General features: G+C 42.7%; 1 protein-coding gene across 1 annotated transcript in view; it reads left to right on the top strand.

Annotated features, from left to right (window-relative positions):
• Positions 1-19,368, top strand: part of ntrk2a (neurotrophic tyrosine kinase, receptor, type 2a) — a 38,245-nt gene that overhangs the window by 2,580 nt on the left and 16,297 nt on the right. The window contains exons 3-13 of the mRNA XM_036526343.1: positions 1,134-1,208; positions 1,320-1,391; positions 1,860-1,928; positions 2,473-2,621; positions 3,428-3,564; positions 3,949-4,081; positions 4,328-4,627; positions 4,912-4,941; positions 5,692-5,703; positions 6,137-6,177; positions 6,554-6,653. Coding sequence (XP_036382236.1) covers positions 1,134-1,208; positions 1,320-1,391; positions 1,860-1,928; positions 2,473-2,621; positions 3,428-3,564; positions 3,949-4,081; positions 4,328-4,627; positions 4,912-4,941; positions 5,692-5,703; positions 6,137-6,177; positions 6,554-6,653 — 1,118 coding nt within the window. The remainder of the gene's footprint in view (positions 1-1,133; positions 1,209-1,319; positions 1,392-1,859; positions 1,929-2,472; positions 2,622-3,427; positions 3,565-3,948; positions 4,082-4,327; positions 4,628-4,911; positions 4,942-5,691; positions 5,704-6,136; positions 6,178-6,553; positions 6,654-19,368) is intronic.

The raw sequence follows: 19,368 nt of genomic DNA, 5'->3' as shown, positions 1-19,368 counted from the left end.
ACACGGAGCGGAAGGGAGACCAGACGGCTATCATGACATTGCACGGATGCTGTTGGAGAAGTGATCTCGAACGATTGGACCGGCATCTGTTATCATACGCAGCAAACCAATAATGCATCAATTACTGGTCATCCAGTATTGCAGTAGTCCTGTCTGCCGTTAACATGATTTTATATTATTTGCATTAAAATACATAATCTGTTTGAGGTGAAGGTTAGACACGGTGAAATAATTTTACACCGCACGCAGGGTGCGGGTGAGGGGGGAGAGGGGGTGCTGTCGTCTGCTCAGCAACAAAATTTGAATTTGTGTTGTTTTGTTTGTTGGAAGCCCCTTAACAAACTTTTACACGCCACGATATAGGCTTAGTCAGTTAATTACTGTTCTGTTCTGTGGAATTAATTTTCAAAATGGGTGAATTATCATTTCACGAATCATAGGTTTTCTGTAGTACAGCCACCAATTTACCTTTGTAATTATTATCATTAGTTCATCATGAGCAATATGTTAACAGTATTAATAGTTCTTCATCAGCTGAAAGAATTCTGTATAACATTAAATGAAATCACTGCGCTTCCTATTTAAGCATGCTTATCCAGACCGTACAGATGTCGCTAATGTAGACCGTGGCGTCATACCGTTCACTGTTCAAGTTGAGGTTACATACAAATTGTGAAATACAGACAGCAGTTAGTTATATTATAAATGACTACATTAAGTACTTCCACGACTTAAAAGCCAGCTTTCCCCGTTGTGATTACCGCAGGGAAGATATGGTTTCGGCTGTTGGGAGATGAAACGACGTAAATACATGTCTCCACAGCGCAACTTGTTTTCATTCCCATAGAATTCATCGAATTAAAATTCCAGCTAGTCTTTACATTTGGATGCAAAGCTAACGAACGTTGCACTTCATGTCTGAGGTGTGGTGGACTGTTTTAAGCATGCTGACTCCCTAGTGTGACTATAAACAAACACCTTTATCATAAACAATTCCTGTAGCATCCTGTCTCCTTAAACGCGGAAAAAACAGCTTTCACTTAATTACAAACCCAGGGAATAGCCCTATAATCTGTACACGTAGGAGAGAAAAAATTGAGTGGGATTGACTTGCATTATCTCAATTTTGACAGATATATTGCAAATCAGAGTAGATTCCTTGCCATCAACGACATGGACTTGAAATTCTACAGGAACCTTCGAAATCTGTAAGTAGTGTATCTCGCATTTGTCGCAATGCTTACGATGTTTCTATTATTTGTATTAAGAAGCAACAACATAATTAAACATACTGTTCCCCCTCCCCTCACCACCACCAGAACTGTGACAAACACCAGACTGACCTTCGTATCTCGCTCAGCCTTTCAGAACAGTGCCAAACTCCAGTATCTGTAAGTGACCTCGCAATATTTACAAATTTCGAAAATTATGAGAAGAAATGTTGATTTTATTTGACACAGAACGACGAAGGAACCAGTACCAGTTATTTTCTTACACAATATGAGCCTGAGGCCTTTACTTTCATTTCATGGTTTTGTTGAGTTAGGCTTCTGTATATGTAATATCGATTGCACAGGTATGGTGCTGCTACTCCAAGAAGAGTTCTGCTTCCGGATTGAAAAGCTAAAAAGCTAAAAAAAAAAAAAACACTTTCTGTGTGGAGCTGGAGAAACTGTTCAGCTGTATCAGACACATGGAGAAGTGTAAAATGTGTCGCTAATCAATCAGTTAATAAATCAATAACCTTTTATTTACCTGTAATGTAACTCCATTTGGAAATATACAGTATTGTTGACATTTCTGATATAATAAGGGTAATATAGTAATGATAATAATAATTAAATAATCTTAACTTGCAGGAATCTAAAAGACAACAACTTGTCGTCGCTTTCTTGGAGGACCTTTCGACATTTAAACATATCATTTCTGTAAGTTTACTCACCATTTATACACTGTCTATGAGGCAGAAACTGTCTCTCCAGCCAGATCAGGTGTGGAAAAAGACATGTAGAGGTGGCTGATATGAAATGCAGTGTGGGATGGATTTGGCAGAGATGAAAGCATGTCTGTGGAAGAGAATAATATAAAATGAAGGAAACAATCACTGCTGAAAGTGCATTGTGCATCCCTGTGTGTGTGTGTGTGTGTGAAGAGGGAGGTGTGTGAGCATGTGTTTTTGTGTGTGTGTGCGCGTGCGTGTGTTTGAGTATGTGTATGTGAGAGAGAGAGAGTGTGTGTGTGTGTCTGAGTATGTATTGCAGTCTGAGAGAGAGTGTGTTTTTTAGTGCGTATGTGTGTCTGAGAGTGTGTGTGTTTTTGAGTGTGTGTATGTGTGTGTGAGAGAGAGAGAGAGTTTTTGAGTATAAGTATGTGTGCCTGAGAGAGAGTGTGTTTGAGTGTGTATGTGTGTCTGAGAGTGTGTGTGTTTTTGAGTGTGTGAGAGTGTGTGTAATGGTTGTCTATGTGCTGCAGCATCCTCTCAGGGAACCCACTGCAATGCTCGTGTGAAAACATGTGGATCAGGCTGTGGCTGGGAGAGGAGGCCGACAGTCAGGAGCTGCGCTGCACTGAGGTCGGGGGTGTCAGGAGGCCCCTCTCCAAACTCGCCCCCCCTGGCTGTGGTAACGTCCCCTCAGACCCTGCTGCCATGTCCATTACAGAGTCTCATACTAGCTAACGTCCTCCAGAGAGAAACAGACTGAGAGATACACTCACATACCAGAAATTAATGGATGGATTTTATTTTTATTACAAGTCATTCATGATCAATTCTGGCACACACATTAAGATATTCACTCAAAAAGCCACATATTCACACACTTACCTGCACACACTTGCAGGCACACACACACACACACACACACACACACACAGTTGAGTTTTCTAGTTTGAAAACTAGAATAATGAGTTTTCATTATTCTAGTTTTTCCACAGCATTATAATCATGAACAATACCATTATGAACTAAAAAAAAAGAAAATAAATTATGAATGATTATTATGCAATGCAATTATTTTAAAAATGCATTTTATCAGGTGTGTCTATGAGAACACATAGGTATACATTCAATTGATGAATTGATAGATAAACGGACATGCACACGCACACACACACAGCTTAGGAGGAGGACTTTCTGTCTGAGGGTTCAGTAGGACCAGATTCTGCTTTGCAGGATGAATGCATGCAAAGATTCAACACTAACAATGCAACAGTGGCTTTACTGCACACAAACAGCATCACATTGATCCACACTTGTGTGTGCACTTTGGAAGTCCTGCAGTCAAGGACAGCAGTCCGCAACACCCAACCTGCTAAAAAGTGCTAAAACTCAAAGCACAATGATTTGACTCAATGTGAAATACATGGTGGTTATAATGTCATTTAGATGAATGTGGTTCATCTCATGCATCTTGCTCTTGATGTACAGTGCCTCCCACGGTAACACTGAGCCTATCCAAAGTGACGGTCCTTGAAGGGGGGAATGCTGAGTTGGAGTGCAATGCCTCTGGAGCGCCCCCTCCTGAACTACAGTGGAATACCACCACCCTCCTCTCCAGCTATAAGGTAACACTGCCACCAGCACATTAGCTGCATTTATGAGCTACGACCAACATCAGCACCATAAAGATATTCATTTTCATTGAGCTCCTCTCTTATCTTTTAGTTCTGTATGTTCACAGAGGACTCTTAATGCAGCAGGCCACGGTGCTGTATGGCTATGTGGAAAGAACCATAACCCCAGTGGCCCCATTCTGGGAGTACAGTATGGCTAAAAATGTACTGCAGTTCACTATAAGTCAGATTATCATGAATTCACCACATATATCAGTCAGTTTCTGTGCATACCATATACCTGCTATTCTCAATGTCTGTAGCTGGATATGGATGGAGTGGAGTGTATGTGTGTGTGTGTCAGCGTATCAGGCACTGTGTCCATGTGTCCTGCAGAAAGAGACGTTTATGCTGATGTCTAAGCTGCTGCTCAGTAACCTGTCCTCCAGTGACAATGGCAAGAGAGTGACTTGCACTGCAGAGAACATTGTTGGCGAGAACGAATCTTCTGTCCTTCTGGACATCCTATGTAAGTTCGCAACCTTCAGCACCTTTTACCTCAGCAACTTACTACAAACAACATCTTCTAAGATGAGAACATGGCTTGCTTACTGGTTTTAAACCCTGGAATAGAGTAATTGATTCACTGCAGCGATAAGCACGGAGCTCTATAGTTCGAGCTAATTCTGACATGAGTGTCCAGTCAGGTGACAGAAGCATATTTCCTCCACATCTCCACAAACTCCTCTTGTTTTCTTCGCCCTTCTTAATCCAGTTCCTCCAAAGATCTCTAAGCTGATGCACGCAGTGTCAGACCATCACTGGTGCATTCCATTCAGCGTGTCGGGGAATCCGCAGCCAGAGCTGCAGTGGATCTTTAATGGGGACGTCCTCCTGGAAGGCACCTACATCAAAACCATGATCCACGACACGTCTGACAACGAGTACCACGGCTGCCTGCAGCTGGACAGCCCCACACATGTCAACAACGGCGAGTACACGCTGGTGGCCAGGAATGAGTTTGGTGAAGACCGGGAATCCATCATGTCCCACTTCATGAGAGAGCCCTGGGAAGGTACGTCGCCCACAACCCCTGTCCACTCCACGGAAGGAAATGCAGAAGTGTCAGAAGTGGGCAGTCTGAGGAGAGGAAGTGGAATGTTCAGGAAGAGGAGGGGAAATGTTCAGGCAGAGGAGGTGAAATATTTTGGTAGGAAAGCGATGAAATGGACTATTACGCTGTAGAGTTCCTTAAAAAGCATTACATGATTTTATGCAGTGTAGTTTTTTTGTAATCAGGAATAATTTTTTCCACTTTGCATTGCAATGATTACATTTTCTTATGTTTTCTTCTTTCAGATGGAACAGTGACAGAACCTCTGTACTATGGTGAGTGTATAAAAACCTTGATATTGAGTGAATTTTGAAGTCTTTAAAAAGACCAACAGATAAATCATGTATTAATTTTGATTGATCATGAATTTGTTCATTTCTAGCATGTTTCAAATGTAACTTCTTATACAAATATGTGCCATACAATGTTTACCATGTGGTATGTGGGCATTACAATATGCCACACATGGTTAGTGCTGTAGACAGGGAGGGCCATCTGTCCTGAGTCTGTTCTGCGTCTGTCCTGAGTCTGTCCTGTGTCTGCCCTGAGTCTGTCCTGAGTCTGTTCTGAGTCTGTCCTGAGTCTGTCCTGAGTCTGTTCTGAGTCTGTCCTGAGTCTGTCCTGTGTCTGTCCTGTGTCTGTTCTGAGTCTGCCCTGAGTCTGCCCTGAGTCTGTTCTGAGTCTGCCCTGAGTCTGTTCTGAGTCTGTCCTGTGTCTGTTCTGAGTCTGTCCTGAGTCTGTCCTGAGGCTGTCCTGTGTCTGTCCTGAGTCTATCCTGAGTCTGTCCTGAGTCTGTCCTGTGTCTGTCCTGAGTCTATCCTGAGTCTGTCCTGAGTCTGCTCTGAGTCTATCCTGAGTCTGTCCTGTGTCTGTTGTGAGTTGCTGTCCAAGGCTGGGGCTCAATACAAATTTCTAGGTGCACAGTGAACCAGCCCTCTGTGGAGCCACTTGCAGCCCCTCCTGTAATGACCTTCATTTTTTCTTTTTCTGTCATCTTTGAATGCTCTCCCCCATGCTGTGTGCAGATCCTACCACAGGTATGAATCTCTGCCTTTTTCCTGTTTCCAGGGTACAGGCCCTTAGAGAGCCCTCTCCTAGTAATGCACACCTGCAGGCTGTGGCAAACAAACACAAACACACACACAAACATACGCGCACACACACACACACACACACACACAGGCACACACTACTCTGTGTCACACATTCCTGTACTGCTGTGCAAGCTTCATAGACAGGTCCTTCACTGGAATGTAGGACAACACTATTTGAAACACTGTGAAATGCTCAACTGTGTGACACACCCCACTGTGTGACATGCTCTCATCACCGCTGTTAAGACAGAGGTGCCACTTTGGTGCCCCTCTCAAAGCTGCCAATCATTTTGCAGCATATGAAAGATTATTTGTTTGTGTCTTCTATGACAAAATGTCATAAACCGCTGATTTTTCTTTTTTTGTTCTTTTATAGAAGACCCACCTGTGGATCCTGAAACTGAAGACAGTGCTGCTGTAAGTGGGTTTTCTATGTCATACTTGAGATGAGAGGTATCAGCACAGGGGAGACCGTAAACATACCTCAGCCCTGCTGTAGGCCAATCACAACAAGCTCAGCGTTTTGAATGCTGTCATTGGCTGTCACAAAGGCTTAAGGATCAGATCAGTATGTTTTCTGTTTTTTTTAATTAATGTATTAGCTTTTTATTGTAAATTATTTGTTTATATAGCTTGCTATTTACTGAGCCTGTTCAACTGTTTTCTGCTTTCTGTTTTCTGTCACCAAGCCTGCTGGTCAGGGCCCATGTCTAACAGCATTGTGGGTCCCCCCTGCTTTTGGATATGAAGGGAGTAAATATATAGTGAAAGGAATCTTCACACTCTACTACAGGTTTACGTGGTTGTGGGGATTGCTGCAGTTGCCTTCACTGGATTTGTCCTGATGCTGGTTATCCTCAAATTTGGACGCAACTCAAAGTTTGGAATCAAAGGTAAGACCTTCTCCAAAACATAATTTGCAGGCTGAAAAGATTAGAGGTCATTTATTAAAGTCAGAAATATTTGAGTTGGTTCATTTCACATTATTTCTAATTATTCATTCAGTAAGAAAATGAACACAGGAAGTTTTCAGCTTCATTCTGGAAGTAAAACAAATAAACTCCATTGGTAAAGAGTTTGCTGTCAGATGACACAATTTCTTTTGTTGAACATGGAGAAATATTACCCTGCTTGCCAAAAACAAGAGACACAAGCTTGTGAGGAATGTCTGTGCTTAAGGGCATCATGCATCTGGGAGTGTATCTGTATGTGTGCTGCTGCTTTGCTTGTGTAACATCCATGTATTCACTCCTTTTAATATGACGATAATCATGAAAACAGTGCTGCTTGCATTGGTCCTTGTTTTGAACTGTCTAATATGGCGTGAACTAACAGATATCTTTATTAATTTCGTTGGGCTGTGACATCACCTTTCCTAAAACACTGACCTCATTGTGACCTCACTTTGACCTAACTGTGACCTGAAAGGTTGTTTAACGGTTGTGTAACGTATCTCTGTAGGTGCCTCCACTGCAGCCAAACTCCTCATATTTGACTGTTTGGCTGCAGACTGAACTGGACCATTTTTGGGGGCTGGGGGATATATTTAATGTAGTGCGGAGAGATGTGCAGTTTGTGGGAGGGACTGGGACATTCCTGCTGAGAGGAGCATGAGATCAAGTGTAAACTACAGATTGCGCTCTGTGGCACGGTGTAGGGTGTTGAGGAGGTTGGCGGTGATTGGAGGAGGTGCATTTGTCGGCAGATGTATTGTGTGTAGAAGTGTTGTATGGGTCATGCAATGTTAAGGTCAAATCTCTTGGTGTCGATGTATCACCTTGGCTTCCGTCTTGGGGATTTGGGTTTGTTGGCCATTCTGCATTTTAGACTGGTCTTACTGGGTTTTGTATGGAATAAATAGGTAGATGAGGACCTACCTGTGTTCAGTGTTCATCCTATTTTTGAAAGTATTTCCCAAATAACAAGCATACCAGTAAGGATTAGTCATTAGCAACTGATTGGTTTTATTTGATTGAGTCTTTTAGAATGAACAAAAGCAACTCTAATGTTGATGTTCAGTATTCCAGACCATGCAATACTGGCCTAAATATAAAAAAATATACAGCATCAGCAAAGAGTTGGGAGTATAAGCAGTTATTCTTTATTGTTCTTCATTATTTCTGCTCTTTTTCTGAATAGAAGCTGTCAGTAATCTGGTAACCTGTTATCAGCTTCTGAATACACTCTCTCCACCAGTTGCACTCTGGCCCCTGGTGTCACCTGTAAAGAGAGAGTGCTGCTACACATTTGTCCCATTAATCAAAATAAATTTATGTAAAGTCTTTGATATGCAATGCACTCTTCTTTTCTTATATTGATTGAGAAATGTCCTGCTTAACTGCTTCAAACATGGAACAAAACGTGTAAATGTACACATATTACATTACAGTCCTTTATTAAGCTAATGTAAAACCTTAACCAAATTCAAAAAGATTCTTGAGTTTCTATATGATAATTGACAGTGTGTAGGCTACAAAGGTGCTTTTTGCTTCAAAATTATTTTTCCTTCATTCTTCATAATGGTTATGATGGAATATTAGACACTGTGAATAAAGATTTACTCAACTCAGCAAGTGTAGTTAAATGAACTAATTTCACAGCTGTTCCTTTTTGGTAAGATTCATCTGTTCATAAAGAAGGCAGCATTGTCGATGCTGTAGAAAGTGACTCCCTTTTTCTTGGCATATTGACTGTAATTTAGACCTTTAGCTAAACACACCCAGATACCTTGAAGCATACATTTTTTTCTCAAAATTTTCATGCTTTTCATACATACAAATATGTGTTTGTCAGATATAAGATTAAAAGTATATGAATGTGTGTTTGGAAGATTAAACGAATGTGCATTTTGCAGATAGAAGTTTACATGCATATTATTTTGTGTTTGGCAGATATAAGCTTATAAATGTATGAGTGCATGTTTGGCAGAATTAAACTCACAGGTGTATGAGTGTATTTGGCAGATTTAGGTTCACAGGTGTATGAGTGTGTGTTTGGCAGATTGTAGATCACAGGTGTATGGGTTGGTGTATGGGTTTGTGTTTGGCAGATACAGTATATATTGGACATGAATATGTGTTTAGCAGATGAAGGTTTACATGGATGTGAATGTGTTTGACAGAAAGAGGTGGCACAGGAATGTGTGCTGTGTGCGCTGTAGTCCTGTTCCTTGATAGCTGGTGTTCAGTTAGAGAGCTTAGAGCGCAGGATGGGCAGAGAGGAGAGGGCTGTGGACGTGCGGACGTCTCTAATTTTGGGCGGATTGATTTGTCCTCCCGGGATTCCATGGTGTGAAGGCGGCTGTCGCTCCAGTCGGAAGTGCCGGATAAGATTCTGCCAGGGTGTTAGCCTCTCTATCAGCCAATCAGGGCGCCCGACAGCACCGACCCACAATCCCGCTGAGACCGAGACAAGCCACCGGGATTGGATTTCAGCATTGCCCAGGAATTTTCACCTTGAAGTCCTGCATTGCTCAGCCTCTCTGTTCGTGTCTCCAGGGAGGAAGTGACATTGTGCAGACTTCCTGCACAAGGCTGTGACCCACACTGTGGCATGGAAACCCGTGGAAATGGAGGAGAGTCTGTGAGAGTGGCAATGGGTAGAGATAATGCAGAAGGAGTGAGCGTGTGTGTGTGTGTGTGTGTGTGTGTGTGTGAGAGAGAGAGAGACTCTGCTTATTAATAATTCAGGAGGGCAGGTTTCAGCTTTCTCTGGGGTTGAAGGAGTGCTGGACAATCAATAAATCACTCTCAAGGTCAGAATAATCTCCACTCCCTCCTCAAATGCTCACCTCTTTTGCAGAGCACTCCCATTGGTTCTGACTCTTGTAGTCCACTTCCATTGGTTGTGACCTATTATCTGTCACTCACTCAACCTCCAGTCCAGTATGTGCAAAGTCTTGGGGTTCTGCGGTGAAGCACAGGTACCCCAGTATTCATCAAAGGCAAAAGGTCAGAGTGCTTCTAGAAAAGAAGCAGGAGATCTCAGAATGTCCCCTTCAGAGTGGGAAATTTTACTGCCATTAACAACATCCACAGCAGTGATTAGCCTGTTTTAGCCTGGTTTATCACAGTGCTTTTGTTAATGATTGCAGCAGGGGCATGGCCAAGTTCCTCCATGTTTAGGAATTTTTTTGACATATCTAAGGGCTGCAGCCCTGTGTCTGAGACTCACTCAAGTCTGTGAGATAATCCAGGCCCAATTTACAGACTTCCCACCTATACATCTGAGTTTTAATTGGGCCTCACACAGCATTACCTGTGTTTTTATTGTTGACCACAATCATGAAACAGGGGCTGGTGGAAAGCAAAGAGGTTCTGAGCTCTGACCAGCTGTAGAGGAGGCTTCAAAGCCATATCACTTCAGCAATATGTGTGAGATACTGGAGCGTTCCGTGCTCAGCCTTCAGTGTGAGATACTTTAGTGTTCAGTGCTCAGATTGAGATACTTCAGTGTTCAGTTTCTTCAGTGGTAGATGATCAGATACAGGAGAAATTGTCCCCTGTTCACTGTATGCAGTTGCCATGGTTTTGAGAATCCATTACGAGCAAAACACAGGATGGAATGATTCATAACCAGCAGAATGCAAGAGGACTGTCATAAATACACTCTCCTGCCTGTTTCCTTATGCAGAATACACTCTCCTATATTTATATTTAAATGAGGAATTCGCTCTCCTATATCTCATAATGCAGAATACATTTACATATCACTTTATTATAATTACACCAAAGTTAATTTTTTGTTGGAGATGAGCTATGTCCAGATAGCTGTATATTTGTGGACACGTGTACAAATGTTTCCTCTCTGTAGGAAACTGTGGACATTTCTCATGTGTGCGCATCAGGCTGTTGAAAATAAATAAGAACTGTGGCATTTGAGACATTAGGGTCAATGTGCGTGTGGACAGAAAGGCAGACGCGGAGGCTGTGAACGGACTGGCAAAACAGTGAGCATTCCATCAGTAATGGGACTGAAGGCTGCTGTTGTTTTTGGCTGTGGGTTCCAAAGTCAGGGTGCTCCATTCCGTTTCAGACACTCCCAAGAAGATGGGAAAACATTTGTCTTGCCGGTTACGGGTTGCCAGCGTGTGTCCCTCCCTTGTAATGACTGTCAAAGCCACGCAGAAATGATTCCCTGCACAAAAACAATGAGACAAGCTAAAACAAAGCCCCCCCTATCACCAGCTCATGACTGATCTTTCACAGAACATGTTGGAGATTGTAATATTTTGTTGGTCCTTTGCCAGTGGTAGATGTGTGTGTCCTCCTAAATACTTGAATGATGTGGTAATTTTGCTTTCACTCACATGGCATGCTGAATCTTCAGGTGTGCTTCTACATAGTGTGTCATGAACATTCTGACTGGAATAACACAGCATTACTAACATTCATAAATAACCTGCAACTAACTACTGCTGATAACTTCTAACTGACAGCTCAGTCCTACCATAGCTGTGAGGGAAACAGTGAGCATTATCCACTGAAGCCTGAGCAAACTGTGGGCCAGTGCTGTGGTCAGTGTCAGTATCTGACTACATCAGCAACTCAAGTTCTATTATTTAAATTCTTTTTCCTACCAAAAGCTTTTTGTATGGCATTCGATAAGCTTTGAGGGGAGTCTATGTAACACATGAGAGACAAATTAGCAAATATTGTTCCCCCATTAGACTGACAAGATATGCACACCTTCATGTGCACACACTCACTCACACACAAAAAATCACACATACACACACAAACACACACACACAAATGCACGTGCATACAAACACACAAACACACGTGCATACACACACATGCACCACACAGACACATTCACTCACACACACAGACATGCGCTCATACACACACGCACACACACACACACACAATCACGCACACATGCACACACAAACACACATGCATACACACACACACACACACGCACCACACAAACACATTCACTCACACACACAGACATGCGCTCATACACACACACACACAATCACGCACATGTGCACACATACAAACGCACGTGCATACACACACTCACACACACACACACACACACACTTGATAAGACCACATCAGTCTGTTATCATTTGCATGTTATTACTGTTTTGTTGCTGTAATTTTCCATGTTTCCTGTCTCCTCAGGGTTTGCTTTGTTTCATAACATCCCAGTGGAAGGTTGGGCAGATAGGAGAGATTCGAACCTGGGGCTGGGGTCTGGGACTGCCAGGCCTGTGTGAGAGAGAGAGAAAAGGAGAGTGTGTGTGTGTGTGTGTGTTTGTCTGTGTGTGTGTGGGTGGGTGGGTGTGTTTGTATGTGTCTGTGTGAGAGAGAGAGAGAGAGAGAGAGAGAGAGAAAGAGAGTAGGAAAAAGAGAGTTGCACAATAGAATGTCATATTTTGACATTTCCACTTCTTCCACTGTACAGTACTGCCTCAGAACAGCAGGGGTCAAGGGTCAAGGGTCACTGTGCAGGATCATAGAAGAGGCTCTTAATTTATGTCCCAAAAACAACATCACAAAGATATCCGCTCCCAGTCCTGATGGTTGTGCAGCATAAAGACCTGGTCCCCCAAACTAGGCAGGGACAGCCGTCTCACACCTCCACTCAGAGCATGTTGGCCTACAGCCTGAGCCTTCACACTCATTTCCATCATTCCAGTCCTTTCTTACAAGGGCTTTGCTAAATGTTCTTTTACTGTGTTTAGAAACAATATTGATGCAGGAAAATTCACAAGCGCCCTGTAGATCTAAATCCCAGTGGTTATAGAGGGGTGATGAAGTGCTAGTAAACACTTATGAAGCAATCACAAAGTGTTGTTTCTGCCCTACATTCTGCCCGAGAGAGAATCAGCCAATCCTGTGTGAGGGGGGGAGGAGAGGAGGTTAGCTCCATCCAATCAAGGTGAACAAGGAGGAGGAGGAGCTTAGCTCCAACCAATCATGGGGGGGGAGGTTGGGGGGGGGGGGGGGGGCACAGCCTCCATGTTAAAAGCTGTGTCTGAAGATCAATAATTTAGAGCTGAGAGACAGCATTCACCATTAACCCAGTTCCCTGTGTGAGCTCGGAGCGTGCCTGTCTCCTGAGCAGACAGGCGTGGTCCTCCAGAGCTGCAAAGTTTTACAGCCTCATAGTGTCTGAGAGGGTTTAGGAGACAGTGTCATATTAGCGGGTTTAGGAGACAAAGTGTCTTATGAGTGGATTTATGAGACATTGTGATATGGACGGGTTTAGGAGACAGTGTGTCTTATGAGGGATTTAGGAGACAGTGTCTTATGAGCGGGTATATGACACAGTGTCATATGAGTGGGTTTAGGAGACAGTGTGTCTTATGAGGGATTTAGGAGACAGTGTTTTATGAGCGGGTATATGACACAGTGTCATATGAGTGGGTTTAGGTTTAGGAGACAGTGTGTCTTATGAGGGATTTAGGAGACAGACTGTATTATGAGTGAGTTTATGAAACAAAGTGTCGTGATTAGGTTTATAAGACAGGGTTTAATCCAATGTAGGGTATGTGGCTGTAATTGTAGTTTTAGGATGGCTCTCTATGTCTGGGTGCTGATTTCTTGGGTCTGGGTGCTGGTCACTGCAAGAACCTCAGCCCCCCCCCCCCCCCATTTCAGTGAGGCTCTGTACAGAGGCAGGAGTGGGATGGAATGCTGAATGCAATTGTGTATGTGTTTCTGGGTATGTGTATGTGTATGTGTGTATGTGTGTGTGCACATGTGCGCATGCGTGCATGTGCATGTGTGTGTTTCTCATATCATTCATTTGAATTTAATCACTTACCACTAATCTTTTATTAAATCTGTCAACCATAAAATTATTCTTATTGCACTGATTAAGATGTAACAATTAGCACTTTCATGAAGATTTTAAAATACACATTCACATATACACACATGCTCTCATGGTTCACACACACACACAGTGCAGTTCTGCTGGATTTAAATTTCACTGAGGACATTTCAGGGTCGCCGTGGAAACAGTTTTATCGTGTGACTAGCTCATCATGTTGTATTTATTCAGCACAGTTTTATACATTTTTCTATTTAACTCTATTATTTGCAAATAACTTCTAGTTTTTATATCTTTAACTACATTTGATGAAAAAGATCTAAACAACACAAATATTAATAACATTTACTTATTTTCTAGAAACTAAATCACAGTTTTGCCTGTCTGAGTTGAAGGGCATTCTGATATGTGTGCTTTTATGTATGGTTTCAATTTTGTAGAAAATGTTTTTGGTAGTCATATTCATTTATAAATAAAGATTAATATTTAAGTGCTTTTTATACCTTACCATTAGAATGTACCATAAAATTATAGGAGAAAAGGACTTTACCTTGATCATGGCAGTATATATTTTTACATTTGCAGTGTTAATTCAGTGAGTAGCTTTTATCAGGGACTGTGTTTCTGTAAATATCAGCCTGCTTTTGTAGTGCTGTTTAGTGGCTTCACCTTAATGGGTATGAAGCCTCATCTGTCGAATTACAATAAAGCAAGGCTTGTTTGTCCATGCGTTTGTGTGGGGTTACTGTGTGCTTCCCGCGGGATGCAGCAGCTTGTGTAAGCAAGCTTAGGTGAGACAGGTGTTGTGTTGTCAGGTGGGTGGGGTGGGGAGGGGGCATACTGTATAGGGCACACTGAAGACTCTAGGGTCTGAGAGTAACCTGTGACTCAAATTCCCTGTAGTGTATTCATTGTCACAACATGCAGTCTTGCCAAATCATCGATGTTGACAAATTTCCAAAAGCCCACTTGTGATTATATTTATCATGTAAGATATATATGTTGCGGGATGTGAATGGTTTGGTGGCTAACCTTTAAAAGGGCACTTTTCTTGCTTGTGTGACACAGGATAAAATATCTCAAACCTTCAATGCTATTTTTTTGGCCACAAGTTGGATTCAGGTGTACAGAACATCTCAGGTGCGCTGATTTTTATTTTATGCAGTCTGATTTGAGATATTTTTAGCATTTCATGTGTGCCAGTACATGAATGGTATGGTTCATGTGGTTAATTACCTCATGAGCTAATGTCATTCATGTTAATTCTCTAATAACTCAAGCAGGAGGCCAAGCCATGTCTCCAAACAAGCGAATATCACAGGCAGCAGTGTTCCTTGTGGTAAGTAGTGTGTATTTGCAAAGGTTCTTGACAATACAAGTCATGGATTATTTTTTAAATGATTGATGTGAAAACATTTCCATAGTAAGTACAGTGACTTTATGAGACAGAGAAGACAGCAAGAGGAGTGACCCACATTATCCTATATGGTGCCACTTACTGTACTTTTGGCCCCGGATTGTGTGATGTGGTACCCTGAGTGTGACCTTGTAGTGACCTTCCTCTGCCAAGACTACTAACCTAGGCAGGCCGTGATGGAAGTACCATGGTTCTCTGTGTATTCATTTGTAAGTGTGATGCAGGAAATGAGCAGGCAGGGAGTGTCATACCTGGGAAGGGTGTGGCCACTTCCTCTCTATTTGAACTGGAAGACCATCTGAGAGGTTCTGTATCATGTGGAGCCCTGCATTATAAACTCAGCAGAACTATTCCCAGCACAAAGGACAGGATGGAACCCATGTTTGAAATGTAAAATACCAACGTGAGGTGATGACCAACGTTCATGTCTCATGTAATGTGTCATGAAATCTGATGGTGAGTTTTGCACGCACCCAGAGCAGGATATGGAAATACATAAGATGGTAGACATCTTGTTCTTTTTTTTTTAATAGAACATCTGAGGCACTTAAGTGATTTAGAGTTCTGACATCATGGTAAAGTTGGTTTATTCGAATGGCAGTACTGGTGGCCAATAATCTCATCACAACATAGAGGTCAGGAACTCCTGGGCATGAACTTGTGAATCACATAGTGCTCCTCCTGCCCAATGAGACTAGCAGAAAATGGAGAATACACCCAGAGGAACACACATGAGAAATCATCCACAGAAGCACACATGGAGAAATCACCCACTGAAACACACATGGAGAAATCAATCCAAATGTTTGTTTGTGTGGAGCGGAGGGATTTTTGAGACAATGTTTTCTGGAGGTGTAGCATTTCCTGCAGTGCTGTTAGGGAGGTTATAGCAAGGCAAGCCAGATGTTCCGGATTGAAAGACTGACTGGAATCACAGAACAGTCGTTATGGAGAAGATTGCATGGTTAACAGCAGTAAAAAGGGGGAGTGGGGGGGCTGTGCTCACAGTGTCCAGTCTTACACTGTGTTACTAATAGAGGCAAAGTAGAGGAAACAAGTTCCCCTCCTTTTTGAAAAAGAGGAACGCAAGCTTCCTTCTGTCATTTGAGAAGGAGAATCTAGTTCAATAAAAATAGAAAACAAAATCTATTTTTACATAGAGGTTCTTATGCTAGGAATCCTATCTCCTGCATGCTTGCAGTTTCTGGTGCAGTGGGTTGGTCCGGTGGGCCAGTCCGCACGGGTTGGTGCAGGAGCACAGTCCTGCTGTGTAATTGAAATCCTAGCAGGATGTGGATCAGGTTTCCCTGCTGGCCCATCACAATGCCCTCTCCTTAACTCTCAGCTCTCATTTGTCCCTCTTTCAGAAATCAATAGATCCCATCCTCTCTTTTCACTTCGTAGTTTGTCCAGGCCGTTTAAAAGGCAGACAGGCTTGTGTTACTCTCGCGAGTGTGATGATGGAGTAGCGCTCATCAGTTGGCTCTATCTGCAAACTGCATTAGTATCGGACTGGTTAAAAAAGCCAGCGACTGCAGGGCCATATTCTCTGCGTGAAACGAGTAGATGATGACGGCAGTGAGGGTACACAGCACTCCTGCAGCCCTGTGGTTTAGGCCCTGCTTTGACACAGCATGGGGCTTCATGGCCACTAATTCTATTTCAAGAGACCTAAGAATGTAAACAATCAATGTTCATCAGACATTAAAAATGATCATCAGCAAATCTGATTACACCTTCATCCAGCTCTGCTTTCCATTTGATCTAAAGCTACTGGCGTTTGCCTACGCCTTACAACCACATCACCCTACAATCTACAACCACATCACCCTAAACCATATTACTCTATAACCTTCAACAACAATAAAATACAACCACATTGCCCTACAACCTTCAGCAACACTAAAATACAACCACATCACCCTATACTCACATTAACCTACACCCTACATCAGTTTACAACCATATCACCCTACGACCTTTAGACACATCACTCTATACCAACATTACCCAGCAGGCCACTGTTTCCACATAGCTGAAGCTGAGTGGGGCTAAGATTGGTCAATACTTGCATGGGAGATCTCCCGAGTAAACTAAGCTGCTTGACTTGTCTTGTTTGGCCAGGAGTGGGAGCTCTTCTGTTTGGACCAAACAGAGAACCAATGCCTTGGTAGTGAGGGGCACACTGTGCTGCAGGAGGTTCTCAGAAGAGAGCTGTTCAGCTGCTAATTGTTAGAAAGACAAATTCATATGGTTCATGACACAAACCAGAGGAGACTAGTGTCCTTAACTCCTTCCTTGAACACAAAACTGCCCAGTCTTTCACTGATGCCCGTATTGTAGCGAATGGAGAGAAGCTGTTCCACTTCCGCCTGAGTAGGAACCAGCCAAAAGAAGCATTAATGCACAGCGTTAACGCACTCTTGCCCTGGACCCATTTCCATGTATTTATTTATTTATTGCCCTGGCATTTTGCAGAAGTGTCCAGGCTATGAATCATGCCCCAGAGGGGACAATGCTGCTGCCATACCCATCCTCTGATCGTATTGGCCTGTGGAAGGTTTGGCCAAGACCCGATTATCAGAGCTTCTTTACGGGTAACATAAAATAGCAAAGAAACAGCCATTTCCAGGGTTATGCTCCCAGCATTCCTCTGTACCAGGTTTTCACTGATTCCACCTCCCATTTACAATAACATGGTAAGTGATTCGCCTCTGGCCCTCCTTTAACATACCTGAGCACTGACATCTGTCTCTCATCAGACATGACAATGTGGCACTAATGACAGTGTGTCAGTGCAGCAGTATATCAGTAAAGACAGTGTGTCAGTTCTGACAGTATGACTTTGTGTCGGTAATGACACTGTCAGTAATTACAGTGTAGCAGTGTGTCAATAATGAATGTGTGACTAATGATAAGATGTGAGTGTTCACAATGTGGTAGTGGGTGACAAATATAAGAGGTCTGATCAGTGGAGACTTGTTAGGCCTCGTCCAGGAGGCCAAGAGTGGCAGGTCTGGCTGCATAAATAAGTGCATACGTTTTCTATTCCTTTATTATTTTTTTCACACAGTGAGTACAGATTATAATGGAAACTCAGCCAAGTGAACCACAGATCTGTTTTTTCAGAGTAACACATGTTTTGTCCTTAGTCTTCTTTCACTTCTTTCCCATAGCCCAGCAAAGAGTCATGAATCAGCCAATCAGAGTCATTCCCATGAATCAACCAATCAGAGTAATTCTCCATCCTTTCCCTGTAAAATAATAATAAAAAAATCATTACAAAGTGACATGCAGTCATCTTGCTCTTTCATTTGATTCTGTGATAAGCAATTACCTGACTCCACTTTAACATTTGACTGTGGGTTGGCGTTATGCCCCTGCATGTCCCTAACACAATTTATAATGATTTTTATCAAACCTTGGACCTCATAAGAGACCCGTTCATCAGTCAAGGTTTACAGATGGCTATAAGTCCCCCGTATGTCCATACCCTAACTGGGGTTTGGGCAGGGACATTGACCATGGCTTGGTTAGGACAGAGGCGTTATTACCACAAATTGACCATGGCTCAGCTAGGGAGGAAGTGTTGTGACCACACGTGGACAATGGCTTGGTTAGGGAGGAAGTGCTCTGACCATACATTGACCATGGTTTAGTTAGGGGTCATTGTAAGACCACATCTCTGACATCAATGTTCTGGCTGGCTTTTGAATGTTTTGTAATTGTGTCAAGAGGGATCACATATTCACTAATAATTCCCCTGTGTAAAAAACACCCCGAGTTGACAGAAATTGATCTGAAATGATTTGATTTACTGAGATAAAATCTCAGTATTTATTTGTTCTGAGTTGGCATGTATAAGAGGAAATATTTCAGAGATTGGAAGAATCTTCCGGACATACCCAGAACATACTGCAGTTTCAGCCATGTTCCAGAGGCTTGTTCTGATGGAAGCCAGACGCAGGTTTTAGCTATAGTTTATTTGATAATTTGTCATAGAATAAGATTAGTCAGTCCTGTGTTTTGTATGGTGAGAGAAAATCCATAATTGTTTATTGATGCCACGGTGTAGACAAAGCATGCTGTCCTCCACTGAGAGAGTAATAATGATGAACGGTAATCTGTGGGAGGAGCACACACATCTGCTGCTGTCTGCGCCACCTCAGGATCCTGCCTCCCACTCTCCCACCTGTGCTATACTCAACACCCCTCATCTGTGCTGTACACTATACCCCCTTTCTCCTGTACAGTACTCCACACCACATATGTATTTCATACTCCACACCTCTTAGCTGTGCTATACTCAGCACCTTCCTCTCACTTGTTCTATACTGCACACCTCTCCCTCCCCCTTGTACTATACTCCCCCTCTGTCAGCTGTACTATACTTGCCA

This window comes from Megalops cyprinoides, chromosome 4 (genome assembly GCF_013368585.1).
Source record: "Megalops cyprinoides isolate fMegCyp1 chromosome 4, fMegCyp1.pri, whole genome shotgun sequence".
NCBI classification, from domain to species: Eukaryota; Metazoa; Chordata; class Actinopteri; order Elopiformes; family Megalopidae; genus Megalops; species Megalops cyprinoides.
The sequence above is the reverse complement of the archived record's forward strand: the minus strand, read 5'-3'. Positions and strand labels throughout refer to the sequence as shown.